This window comes from Lagopus muta, chromosome 4 (assembly GCF_023343835.1).
Source record: "Lagopus muta isolate bLagMut1 chromosome 4, bLagMut1 primary, whole genome shotgun sequence".
NCBI classification, from domain to species: Eukaryota; Metazoa; Chordata; class Aves; order Galliformes; family Phasianidae; genus Lagopus; species Lagopus muta.
In genome coordinates, this window is record NC_064436.1 from 15,554,807 (window position 1) to 15,567,072 (window position 12,266).

The 12,266-nt window shown below is 46.5% G+C and overlaps 1 protein-coding gene across 2 annotated transcripts; it reads right to left on the bottom strand.

Moving 5' to 3' along the window:
- Positions 1 to 5,215: 5,215 nt before the first annotated feature.
- LOC125691548 (protein mono-ADP-ribosyltransferase PARP14-like) lies at positions 5,216 to 11,985 on the bottom strand. Of its 2 annotated transcripts, none has more exons than XM_048940942.1 (7): positions 11,933 to 11,985; positions 10,792 to 10,958; positions 9,603 to 9,854; positions 8,375 to 8,526; positions 6,941 to 7,115; positions 6,575 to 6,737; positions 5,216 to 5,450 (listed from the first exon to the last, which is right to left on the bottom strand). In XM_048940942.1, exons 3-7 carry the CDS (start codon positions 9,757 to 9,759, stop codon positions 5,399 to 5,401), a joined length of 699 nt encoding a protein of 232 aa, XP_048796899.1. In that variant the 5' UTR covers positions 9,760 to 9,854; positions 10,792 to 10,958; positions 11,933 to 11,985; the 3' UTR covers positions 5,216 to 5,398. The 2 variants fall into 2 exon arrangements, with proteins under 2 accessions (XP_048796899.1, XP_048796898.1); XM_048940941.1 differs by having other exon boundaries at positions 9,603 to 9,968.
- Between the last annotated feature and the right edge of the window lie 281 nt (positions 11,986 to 12,266).

A 12,266-nucleotide genomic window follows, 5' to 3' on the forward strand; every position in this document is an offset into this window, starting at 1 on the left:
CACTGGGGAGCGACTGAAGCTCCCGCTAAAAAGCCCCGGAGGGACGAAAGCGCGCTGGGACTCGGGGAACCGAGCGGCGGCCGGGCGGCGATGTTTGCCCGGCTCCGCGAAGCCGGAAGAGCCCGGCGGGAGCCCCGCGCCGGCCCCCGAACGGAGCGCGGCGAAAGCCGGGCGGCCTCGTGCCGCGGGAGGCGGGCCGGAACGGCTCCCGAGCGCCGGCTGCCTCCGCGGTCTCGTCGCTACCCGAACGGCTCGCCGGCTCCCGCTGATCCTCGCCGGAGACATCTCGCCGCAACCTGAAACGAAACAACGCGACAGAAAAAGTCACGCAGAATCCCGAGATACGGCCCGAAAAGCAGCCCGGCGCGAGGACGGGACGGAGGAACGGAACCCCTACCGGCACCCTCGTGGCTCCCGGCGGTTCTGTCGTGGCTCCCGGTGGTCTCGGGCGGAGCTTAAGAGGCTTTGGGGAGGACCCGCCCCGCCTGCGGACGAGGCGCAGCTGTGCCCGCGGTCCCGCGGCAGCTGGGACTCGTTGCCTCGTTAGCGCCGGCGGGGCTCGTTAGGGCCGGCCGGGGAATCTGACAGCTGGGCACGTGGGCTCCCGATCGGAAAGACGGACTTAAGCCGCGCTTTCCGTGGCGGTTTGTTATGCGCTTCTCCTCCCCCCGTGGCGGGGTTCGCTAACGAGTCCGATCAGTGTGCCTCATTCCAACGGGTCGCTGCGCGTCTCGCGCGACGCCGTTCCGAAGAAAGCCCCCGGCCTTAACGGGTTCCGGAGGCCCCCGCGGCGTGCTGTCTCCGCTCCGCTGTCCCTCTCCCCTCGTCCGAATCAATAAGTAAAGGAATAAATAAAAAGATCGCGAACCGTGTCCAAGCTTCGTAACTGGCGTAGTGGCGATGTGACAAACTCCCGAGCGGACCGCTGCAATCGCAAGTGGAGCCGATCGGTATTGACGCGTAACGGCAGTGGGAGCTGCTGCCGTGAATACTTCACGGGATACTTTGGCAAGCGCTTAATAGCGTTTAGCTGTAAAAAGGAAGGCATTAAATCTCTCCTCTGCGATTTAGACGTGACGAATCCTTTAGCGCGCGCTCAAGGAAGTCGGATTGTCCTGCAAAGAAGTAACTACGAAGGGTTCAGCTGCATAACGACCGCGTTTTTCAATGCGAACCGGGACAGCTTGGCTTTCCGTTTTCGGAAGCCGTGCTTTTCCCTGCCGACAGCAGGCAAAAGGGCGTTGAGTGGCATTTAGCTTCCTTTTAGCGCGAACAGAAACGGTTGTGAAAACAAACCCGACCAAATATTCGGCCGTAAGAGGGGACGGTCTTTACGTCGTGCGCTCGTTTGGCTCTAGTGGCTGACCGGTGTGACGTTCGCTGGAGGCGAAGTGCGAACTATGATTTTGCCTGTGCTGCAGTCCTGGGGAAACGCTGCCGTGACAACTCTGCATTTCACGATGAAAGCGGTTCCTGTTTCAGCTTGAATTCTGCCTATTCTTCGGTAGGGCAGCGTCTTCCTTCTTAGGTGGCACTGAATCAGCAGCCCTGCGCAGTGCTTTGCTGCTTGAGGTGCCGTCCTTTTTCCTTCATCCGACAGACGGAAAGCCAGGCCTCTTTTCTTTCTGATTTTGATGGCTCTCGCGGCATTTGTTCCCCCTAAATTTGGCTTGGTGCCATCTTAATTTCATACGGTGTTCTCCTTCTCTTCCTTCCTGCCCTGAGTTGCTGCGTGACACGGCTAAGCGCTATTAAATGACCAGCGGGTTGCCTCCGAGACGGCTGCGTTTCAGAGGCGAGTCAGGTGAAGCCTGCAAATGCAGTGTGTGAACCATTCCGAGGGATAGAAACTCAAGGTCGCTGGTGCCGATATTCACCCGGACAAACTCCAGCTTCTCTGCTCCCCTCCGGTAGTTTGCTTTCATTTGTAATTTCATTACCCAGGTGAAAACAGGCAGCTGAAGGGATCGCCGTCCCCCCTCGAGAGAACGCCAGTCTCACGCTGGAGGGACCTTTCTGGGTAGGCTGGTGGCTTTTATCCTTTGCCTGAGAACCTGAGCCGCCGCGAGCAGCCTTCCTGCACAGCAACGAGAGTGGATGAGCTGCAGTGCCGGCCGGTCGGACGGCCGGTCGGTCTGCCCTACTGGGGCAACTGCACGAGCCTCAGCAAAGTTTGCCTTGCTACTCTGTCACCTGACAAGTTCCGATCAGCCCTGCAGGAGACCAAAATGTCAGAGAGTTTCTGGCTTCAGCTTGTAAAGCGGCTTTCCTGATGAACTTCACCGTACCTCAACTCGATACCTTGGAGTTCAGCGTTCTGACTGAGAAGACGCGCAAGCAGCGCCGAGAGAAACGACTGCTCGCAGGGTCTAGAGCGTGGACGGGGCCGGTGTGGAGGGAGTCGGGAAAGGAGGCAGTGCAGGGATCTCTCTGTACTGAGAAGCACAGCGCAGCCTTGGCTATAAAGGTCAGAGCTGCAGCTTCCCAGTGATTAACAGGGAGACCTAATAAGGACTTCTTGAAATTTTCACAAGGATCTTTGTTTTTTCCTCAAAAAGGCAACAGCTCATCGAGTTCCAACCAAAACTCCAGTATGCGTGTAAAATCACACGTGTGTTTTGAAGGCATAATTGCTGGGTGTTCAGAGTGGGCGTCTGGCGAGTGGAAGCTGCCAGAACCGGAGGGAAAAGCTGTTTATGGCGATGAAGCCTGTCGACCGAGCTTTATTTTTGCTGGATTTGATCAGCTGATGGAGCCTTCACTGTACTGGGGACAGAAAAAATAGATAGCTGCTTGTATAATGAGTTCTACAGAAAGAGCAGTTTGGGCCCTTTGGGTCGGCACTAGGGATCGGTGTGATCTGAGATGGATAAGCCCCTGTCCTCCTTGGAACGCTGTAAATTACCTATGCGCTTCATTACTTCCCTGGAGGCGCAGGAGGATTTTCCTTCTGTTCGCCTGACGCTAGCAAATGCTACGAAGGAAACGCAACGCAGCGTAAAGGTGTTTGAGGTAGCTCTACATTACACAGCACGAAAGGGAACGTAGGCAGTACGAAGACACGCCTGTGACACCTGAACGACGTTCGCATTGATAACTTGCTTTTAAATCATTCAATAAGACAAGTTCAGAGCAACTGGCACAACAGACAAGTAGTCAGGGAACTTTTTGTTCACTCATTCACTCATTCACTCATTCATTCATTCATGCATTTATTTATTTGTTTGTTTGTTTATGTATTTATTTATTTTTGTGGGGTTCTTCTATAAGGTGGATAGAGGTTCAAAATTGTGACTGCAGCCTCCGCTGAGCTTTTCCATAGCAGCTCTTAAGTGCCAGGGAAAACCTTGGATAAAGTTTCTTCAGTATGGCCTTTCTCACTGAACACAGAGTATTTAAAAAGAAACAACAAAAAAATGTCAATGTTTACAATCATTTTTCTTTATTTTACATTTCTGGAGCCTCAAAACTTGATCTGAAGCATGATCCAGAAAAAGGGCTTGGGGTAATTTGTTCGTAAGCGTGCAGTGTGGCGGCGTCGGCGCGCTCTTACGATCACTTCCATGGTACGCATTTGGGAGCCTCCTTCTAAGTCTGCTGGCAGCATTCCCGTTTGGTGCTTTCCATTTCGACGACATTCATCAGAGAAATTCAGACCGTTCTCCCAAATGTAAAATTGTGCAAATTTTTCTAATGGAACGTTTGCAAAAATTAATTTCACCCTGGTTAATAACGAGTTGGACGTCTGACTTTATTTCTGCATTGTTTGGATGGAGATTATGTTGCCCTTTGGAAGCAAAGGAAATGGTAAATGAAAACCATTTTTATGTGCTCATCTTGCCTTAAAGCAAATCTCCTGTTCTGGTCTGGAGCCTTTCAGGTTTCTAAAGAAACTGCCGTAGCCTCTGACAGCATCTCTGCCGAGACTAAATGGCATGCAGAGTCTTGTAGACTCTCTGTTAAGTGCAGCGCTGGTGGACAAAAGCACTTTGCAGGAGGATCTCACATGTACTGATGCCACAGAGATGGATTTCTGTGCTGTGGCTGCATTTGATTTTTCTAGCCTTCAGTGCCCTGGCAGTAGCTGCAAGAGTCTCCTTGCCCTCTGCTTCTGTGAAATGGGCACGGAAGTGCGCAGCTGCCATTTCAATAGACCTTGTAAGCTCCTGATCTCTCAGCGCTCTTCAGGGTTTTCACTTGTTTGACGTGAATCAAAGACAGGCAGGTTTTTTTGGGCAGGCCCTGTTTGAGGTCAGAAACGTCCACTTATCTAAGTTCAAACTGAATAGAGCTGCCTGCAGAGATCAGTAAGACTGATCTCTGAAGTGTTTTGTTTTGGTTTTTTTTTTTGGTTTTTTTTTTTTGGTCCTTGATGGAATTTCTCCTTAAAACTAGACTGAGGACATCTCTCATGCAGCTAGCACAGCCGCATCTCAGATCTGTTTCCCCACTTGGCTTTCAGCGTAACGCTGCTGCCCGTGAAAATACATTGCTCTCCTGATCCTTTTACGTTTAGTGGTGGTGGACTAGATCGTAGATAGCTAACATCGTGGATATAAGTTCTGAACTTAATAAAAAGCAATTCCCCACTGTTCTCTTGCACAAAAAGAGGAAAGAAAAATATGTCACAGCAGGAAGAAGAGTGAAAGCACTGCGTGTCTTTCCATCTCTAATGTTAAGCTCTCTGCTTTGCTTGCACGCAGTGATAAGATATGGTGAATAGTACAACACCTGCTTCTGTGCAGTATTTCTTTCGTGGGATGTTCCCACGTTAGTAGTAATACTGGCTCAAAGGTAGATTCATACCCTCTTATTCTCAATAGAAGCATTAGGGTCAGCCCGCAAACGGGTGAATGGACAGGATTGCACTGATGTTGGGAATGGGGCGAGAAAATTTTAACAACCTCCAGCTTTAAACTTACGTATTGAATACTGCTTTTAGATGCGGAGCGTCTGATGACGGCTTAAATATGCCTGTTTCAGCTTCTAAGCTTTTTGGATATCGGTTGGATTTTGGTATGAAATGACTATTATGTGCTGGCTCCTGTCATACTCAAGAAGCCAGATGGTTTCCAGGCGGGCAGCCGCGCTTTGTTTACAGAAAGGGGCTTGCACAGGCTGCCTAGGGGTTCAAAATAAAGGCCCTGTCCGTTCAGCTGACAGACACGTGTGTGTGCGCGTCACCTACGGTTGTGAGAGGTGACATTAAAAAGAAAAGCCTCGCCACGAGCCCGGGGTGTGCCAATAACAAGTTGCTTTGTAGTCTACCGTGGAATATATTTCAAAACATTTTTTCCTTTACGGCCTTTGTGCTGTCCCTCCTGTTTGTCACACCAGCTCTGGTGCAGCTCCGGGGAGGTTTCTGTCGGAAGCCTTGTGTTCCTGGGTGCGAGGAAGATCAACGGCGCGAGCTGCTGGCAGAAGTCGGGAACTGCGTTTGAACCGGGCTGCTAAACAGACGGTGGAAAGAGAAAACGTTGCCATTTACTTGAAGCTTTCATTCGTCCTTCTTCCCCTTTTCTTAGCAAAAGAAAGAGCAGCCGTAAAAAGGATTTTAGATAAGTAAGGGAACACGTCAAACGGTTCATACCTGTATCAGGCAAACATCCTCACTGAAATAAAGAGATGCCCAGGGAATGGGGAGAACCAGGTAGGGATGAGCAGCTCGGCAGGTCTGCTCTCCAGTTCTGTACCGCTTTCTTGTTTGGTGCCCTAACTGCAGCTGCCATCCAGCGCTCTGAGCAAGACGGAAGGGACAACTGATAAAATGTGCGTCAAACGTGTAAGCCTGTGTAAGCCTAACATGTCAACGTTCTTGAAACAGAGATGCAGTGATGACTTCAATGGCATTTCCATCTCATTAGCCCACCCTTTCCTGACCACAAAATTGATCACCAGTAAAATTTCTATTTTCTGTCTTATCAGAAAAGAAAAAAAAAAAGAATCCCAGTGTTTTTTGAAACAGCTGCTTTATGCTCTCGGCTTGCTTGGCAAGAGGCAACAGCAGCAAGGTCTCATTTTGAACCTGAGTTTAAATAAACAGACACGGAGTATTTCTGCCTGTCTTTGAAAGCTGATCCACACAAATCTCAAAGATGATTTCAGAAAGGGCATTTTTTTCTTTTTTTCTTTTTCTTTCCCTAGTTACAGCGAGGCGCTCAATCTGGAGGCAGTAAGGTGTCAGTCTCGTGACATAAGGGACAATTTGGAGTCACAAAAGGAAACTTACGGAGCAGTCTTCCTTTTCCTTAGTTACCTCTAAATACTGACAGGATGGGAATATACTTTTTTTTCCTTCAATCCTTTGCCAATTTCCTTACAAGAAAGACACAAAACTAGAAGCTATGAGCTAACTTACTCAACAATATACATATAATAATAACTGGACAACAATAATTGTCTAGCATAGCTTGATATTAAATTTATTTCAAATTTGCCATCGCAGCATTGAATGGTCCTAAGTGGTCATACATCCAAGAAGTGGTTTGGAACTTGCTGGAGAACGCTCGGTGACATTAGATTTACTCTGTCATCATTTCCACAATGTCCTTTGCCACTGTCCTTGTACACTTACTCTGAATGAGTGTTACATGAGAACTTGTGTCCAGAAGGTCTGCATCTCCGCTCTTCCGGTTGTTTGCAGGTGAACCCGCTCCACGTTTGCATCTGGTTTTGAGTAGAGGTCATTAGCAGAATAGCTGGCGTGAACAGCCAAGTTCCATTTTCATACGGTGCAGCTGTAGGCCAAAGCAAACAAACACAAATTAATTAACAGCAACCACTCCCAAGATATCCGCAAGCTCTGGAGGTGGCAATTTTGGTTTTTGTTTGCAACAGAGAGATTTAACAGTTTGGCACACACGTCAGGACTACACGGATAGCATGGCAAATTATTCCTAGCCCCCTCCAGGAAAACGAGTAGTTCTGAAACGGACGTTACCGTGCATTCCAGCATAGCTGCGGTTAAATCCACAGTTGCTAATGAAGGTTAACGACGCTGCGCTTGCCCCACGGGACGGAAACTTCTCATTGCTGTTGTCGCTGTTTTTGTCGTCCATCTGACACTTTTTTATTCTGTAGACTTTCCACAAAGATGGGTTCTGGGCCCTTTCAATCTGCAAAGTTTGAAAATAAGACATTCAGTTTTTCTTGTTAAGAAAGACATCCGAGTATCAACCATTCAGTGTCCCAAGATTCTCCTCCCAGCTACCGACACGTGGACACTAGATCATAAAATACGTTGGGCACGTGGCTCCAGATTTCAGCAGAATGAAACAGCAGAACCCAACCCAGAATGCAACAGAAACAATCCATAGAAAACTACAAGAGATAGTCTTGCTTTGTGAGATTGGCTTCTGGGTCATACGCAAAACATCCACCTGCTGAGCACACGTGGCTTAAGGGAGAAACGTTCTGCTCTGCTGAAGAAAAGAGCACGCTCACCAGGTACCTTAGAAGCAACTGCTGCATCAAATAAATGCAAATTTAAAATCGGTTCGACGTTATTGCTGTCACTAATCTCCTGGTCTTAGGGGGAACATCCTAAATAAATTCTCATGCAACTTGACTGTTGAGTACTTGGCTGCTCTGAAGAAGAAATGCTTATGTGCAGATGTACTTAGTCCCCTGTGACTCCAGGAGGAGCTAATGCTTGAAACTAACAGCTTGAGCCTGAAAAATGTACTGGGGAACTAGATGATATCACAACTGGCTTCATATAACCAAACCAGCTTAAATCAGAGCTACCCCACTGAGGAGTGGTGTGTTAGCAAGCAATCCGGTATACGCCTCTGCACTGCCACAAGTGAGCAGTCCACGCTGCTGAGACAGAACAAATGTTCTTGAAGACATCGCTAGTAACAACCTTCACTGGCAAATCGCTTTACATTGGTTTCCGCACAGCGAATCCCCTCTGCTTGCTGACCTTTGCTACCTGATCTGGTACCTGGTTCTGTGGCCCTTCCCGCTGCAGAGGGCATGGTAGCTGCATGAACACAGACGATACCCACGGGCACTTGGACTGAAATTGCCGTATCTGCGTTTTCACAGCATCATAAAACTGGATTTCATAATTAGTTTCTTACTAGGGGCAGAGATATTTTACACCAGGTTTGAAGGTCATGAGGATCACAGGCACTCGACAACTGGGTGGTTATTGATGGTTTTGTGCAACCTTTTCAGATAGTGACTTAAATACACACACACACACACACACACACTTTTAAGTCAATTAGGAAAGCAGATAAAAACTGTGTCCCTTTCTTTTGCTGTAAAGACCTGTCCAACAAATTCCAAAGGAATTTATTTTTTCCACTGTTTACCAGTCGTTATTCATTAGCTGTATGTATGCTTATAAACGATTACATGCTTTTACCTTTTCAATTTTCAGATTCAGTGATGGAGCGGTCTTCAGAAACCTTTCCTTCACTTGCTTGTAGTCTTTTGCTTCTGGTTTCAATTCCGCTATTTTGAGCTGCTGATTTTGCATGTCGTCCCATTTTTCGGGCAGTGCTGTTGATTCCTGATCTGCGGAAGAAGCACATCAATCATTTACCCAAATCCGCTGCTTAAAGTGAAATATGCCCTCCTCCTTTGAAAGCTTATACTCAATATAGCTTATCATTATTGCCTGTTCACTTACAGTCAGCCAGGAGCCTATCTTTTAAAAACAAAGAAACAAAACCCAGAAGAGTAAGATGCTTTATTTGACAGATCGTCGTTGCACTGACCTCTGATGTGTTGGAATGGTAGCTCCTAGACAAATCTGTTCTCCTTCGCTATTGGAGGAATAGAAACATCTTTGTTTGCCTTCTGCCCACACTGGGGAGGGAACAGACACTTAATTCTCAACAACTAGGAGCAGAGCATCTGAAAAAGGAGGATGGAGTTTGGAGCTCCAGCAACGCATGCTTCACCTGAAAAGCGGAGGTCTTCTTTCCTTCCTCCGATTTCATACTGAGCTCTGCTCTTGAACACTAACAGCGGCTGACGCGTTCCCTAAGCACACCTAGCACGTCAGGCTCCGTCAAATCAAGAGGGTGTCCTCTTCTCAAAAGCAACAACTTGTCCAGTAATAAAGCAAACATAAACATCTGATGGAATATGTGAGGCACTGAGAGGCGCACAACTACTTAAACCTGACGACTTCTGTTTCCAAGAGTTAAATGGAATATAAATTGATCCCGGTAAGATATAAAATGAGCCCCTGTAAAACGGAATGACAGCAGGGTGAAGAAAAGAAACCCACCGGGAAGAGTCCTGTAAGGGCAGGAGAAAGATAGCTCTTTGTAATGGAAATCGCTGAGATAAAGAGGGCCCCTCTGGAGAATAGAAACGATTTAGAAGGACAACTGCTACAGGCATGTCTAATCATTGCTAGCAAGCCTGCTAAGAACCTCTAAAGGCATTATCTACATTTCCAACAGTTTTACTTAGCTGCACGATCCTGTTATTGTCATCTCCCAGTCTAACGCTTTCTCCAGAAATGGACAAACAGCATCTCACAATATTCTACATATTCTTCCTATTACTCTGAGTCAGCCGGATGCAACCTACCTTCGTGTGTGAATACCAACCCGACTCATCGAGATGCTTTTACTAACCTGCAGATTTATCAGTACGTGTAAGCACCATACGTTGTCCATCCCCATCTGTAGCATATCCACCTTCTATATTCGCCAGGTACTTTGTCTTGTGAATGACGAGTGAGACAGCTTTCTGCTTTCTTATAAAAGCACTTTCCACGCACGTATTTGTCATACTGTCAAAGGACACGTAGGAATCTTCTTTGAATCTTCTTTACCAGGATTTTCTCTTTTTTTCAAGCTTGTATGGAACACAGTCAGCAGATACGACTGAAAAATGACAGATTTAATAGTTTTCACAGATGGAGTAGAGTTCCTCCTTGCAGTCAGTTTCTGCATCCATCATCTCGTCAGCGACTATGTCCGGAAAACAGCCTGCCTGACCTGGAACCAGTTACAGATAGCCTTGAATAGGATTATAACATCTTTAACAGAATAGTTACGATTGTTCCCGTAATCACATGGGTCACAAACGACTCAACTAACTTCAGGTTGGCAATTTAGAAATGGAAGCTTACTTTTGCTGACGCAGCAACCGATGAGGCAATGGTGTGGATGATACGGCCGGGGTACCTACCTGACCAGCCAGAGAACCGGCTCTCAGTAGGCCGCTAGGGAACGCTTTACTCCTAAAACTGCTCTAGTTTTATTCATGCAAGAGGCCTCTTCATGTTGAAACCCTAAATCTGAATTCTCTTACTTACATAAGGAACATATAAAGAATTTTGCTGACCTAATGAAAAAACAGGGAGGCAAAAATGGCTGATGTGACAGTTTTGACCTGTTCACATTCCATCCCTGTTCACGTTCCATACCCGCTCGCGTGTCTGCTAGACAGAACTCCATCATCTACTGATTTTACCAACAGAGAATTAGCTCCCTGGCTTTAACCAATGAGCTGCTTTACATATCATGCTGTGGTAACAAATATTTAAGGTTCTTCATAAACGTATGCATATATTATAAATAAATTGGAACCCCTGTTATCGAAAAAGAGTCAGCTTTAGAGCACTCGTACTCATCACCTGCTACCTACATCAAAGATGAAGTTTCCAGTCTCTTCATCAGTTTCCAGTGATGGTTTTGAAGTCTGCAGTTGCTGAATATATTTTCATTAAAGAACTACCCTTCCAGACAAGCTAATTGTTTCAGCTCTGAGATCTGCAGAATTGCACGTACCAGACCAGTTCAAAAAGAAGAGACAAACCTGCTCCAACTGCTGGGATGGTAACAGAGGCGTACTGCTGTAATTCACATTCCTGAAGCACTTTGGAGACTGGCACTTTCATATCATCTTGGGCGACAAAATGGATTATTTTTGGCATGGCAAGCTTCCTGCTTTGGTGGTTATATAGCCAGCATTAGGCTGCAAGGCTGAAACGTAAGCAGGAGTGAATGAACAATCGACAATTATATACGACATATATATGTAGTAATCGCCATTGGGAGATAAGAAACGATGACAAGTACAGCCCAGGATAAGCTCCAAGTCTCTTTCCCCATGCTGATAAACACCTCCCTCTCTTTATTTTTACTGTCTGGGATTCATTTTATGATCGTGAGCTGTTTGCCTTGTTTGCCAAATACAGTTTTGTGTGCCTTCCTTTTCGAAGTTTGCTCCGCAGACGTACAACACTTCATGCAGACCAAGCACTGCAGTCAGTCTTAACACGAGTCTGCCTGTCTCCTCCATGTAATTCTTCCCTTTCGTTGGTCTTGTGAGCTGAGCTCCACACCAGAGACTTTCTCCCTTCTGTTATCAAAATAAGGGAAGCCTGCAAACAGGCTTTTAAGCCAAATGCTTCTCCACCCTTACTCCCCATTCAATGTATTCACTAGCTCAATTTGGTCTGCAAATGCCTCTTTTAAGGCAGGAACCCAGATGCAAAGATTTTCCTTCTTAGTCATGGAGAGGGTACAGCGGTGGGTTGCTACTGAAGACAACGGCAAACATTTTTTCACTCAGGGATAAGAAAAGAAGTTGCAGGCAGGGAGTTACTCCCAATGAAACATAGCTTCTCTATTAAGGGTTCTGCTAACATCACCCAACTCACACCTGTGTTCTCCGTGGACTTGTCTATGTCCCTCAAAAGCTGTACTGGAATTAGAGGATGCAATCATAGGTAGATCTTGCCCTTTACAAAGGCTTAGATGCTCTTTTGTCTTGAAAACACCTCTTCCTTTCCTTGTTAGATGTTTTACATACATCGCAATAACCGATTTAAGACTACTTGATGTAACCCAGCGCATAGGACAGATAGGTGTACAGTAGGCACTGAGAAAGAACTCCAAACAACTCCCTGTCCTGCATGCAAGCCTTCAAAAAGGACAGAAAAGTAGCACCATACCTAGTTCAGCACACTCGTTTTCAACCTCTTTCCCAGCACCTTTAGAGACGCCTTGAAAGACAAGAAGCATATGACTCCACGGTTACTACTGTTAATTCCCTTGAAGTCCTGCCTAAGGCAGAATCAGATACTCCATACTCTCTCTCATTTTTGGTAAAAGCACAGGTTATAATTAGTTAGTATTGTTTAAATTTTAGGCTTACATTTTTCAAGTCCAAAACGATATCTTGAGAAACCTAAAAAGTCTCACTGTGCTAAAAAACACAATAAGGTTCATCTCCTTTAATCTAAGAGATGTTCTCTGAAGAGATTCTATTGAAAAATTCAAGTTATT

Excerpts from the sequence above, each read along its gene's own strand:
- LOC125691548 (XM_048940942.1), bottom strand. The coding sequence starts at position 9,759 with ATGACAAATACGTGCGTGGAAAGTGCTTTTATAAGAAAGCAGAAAGCT. Across the intron at positions 7,116-8,374 it reads TGAATCTGAAAATTGAAAAG|ATTGAAAGGGCCCAGAACCC; the intron begins GTAAAAGCATGT and ends CAAACTTTGCAG. Across the intron at positions 5,451-6,574 it reads TCATGTAACACTCATTCAGA|CAGCCCGGTTCAAACGCAGT; the intron begins GTAAGTGTACAA and ends CCGTCTGTTTAG.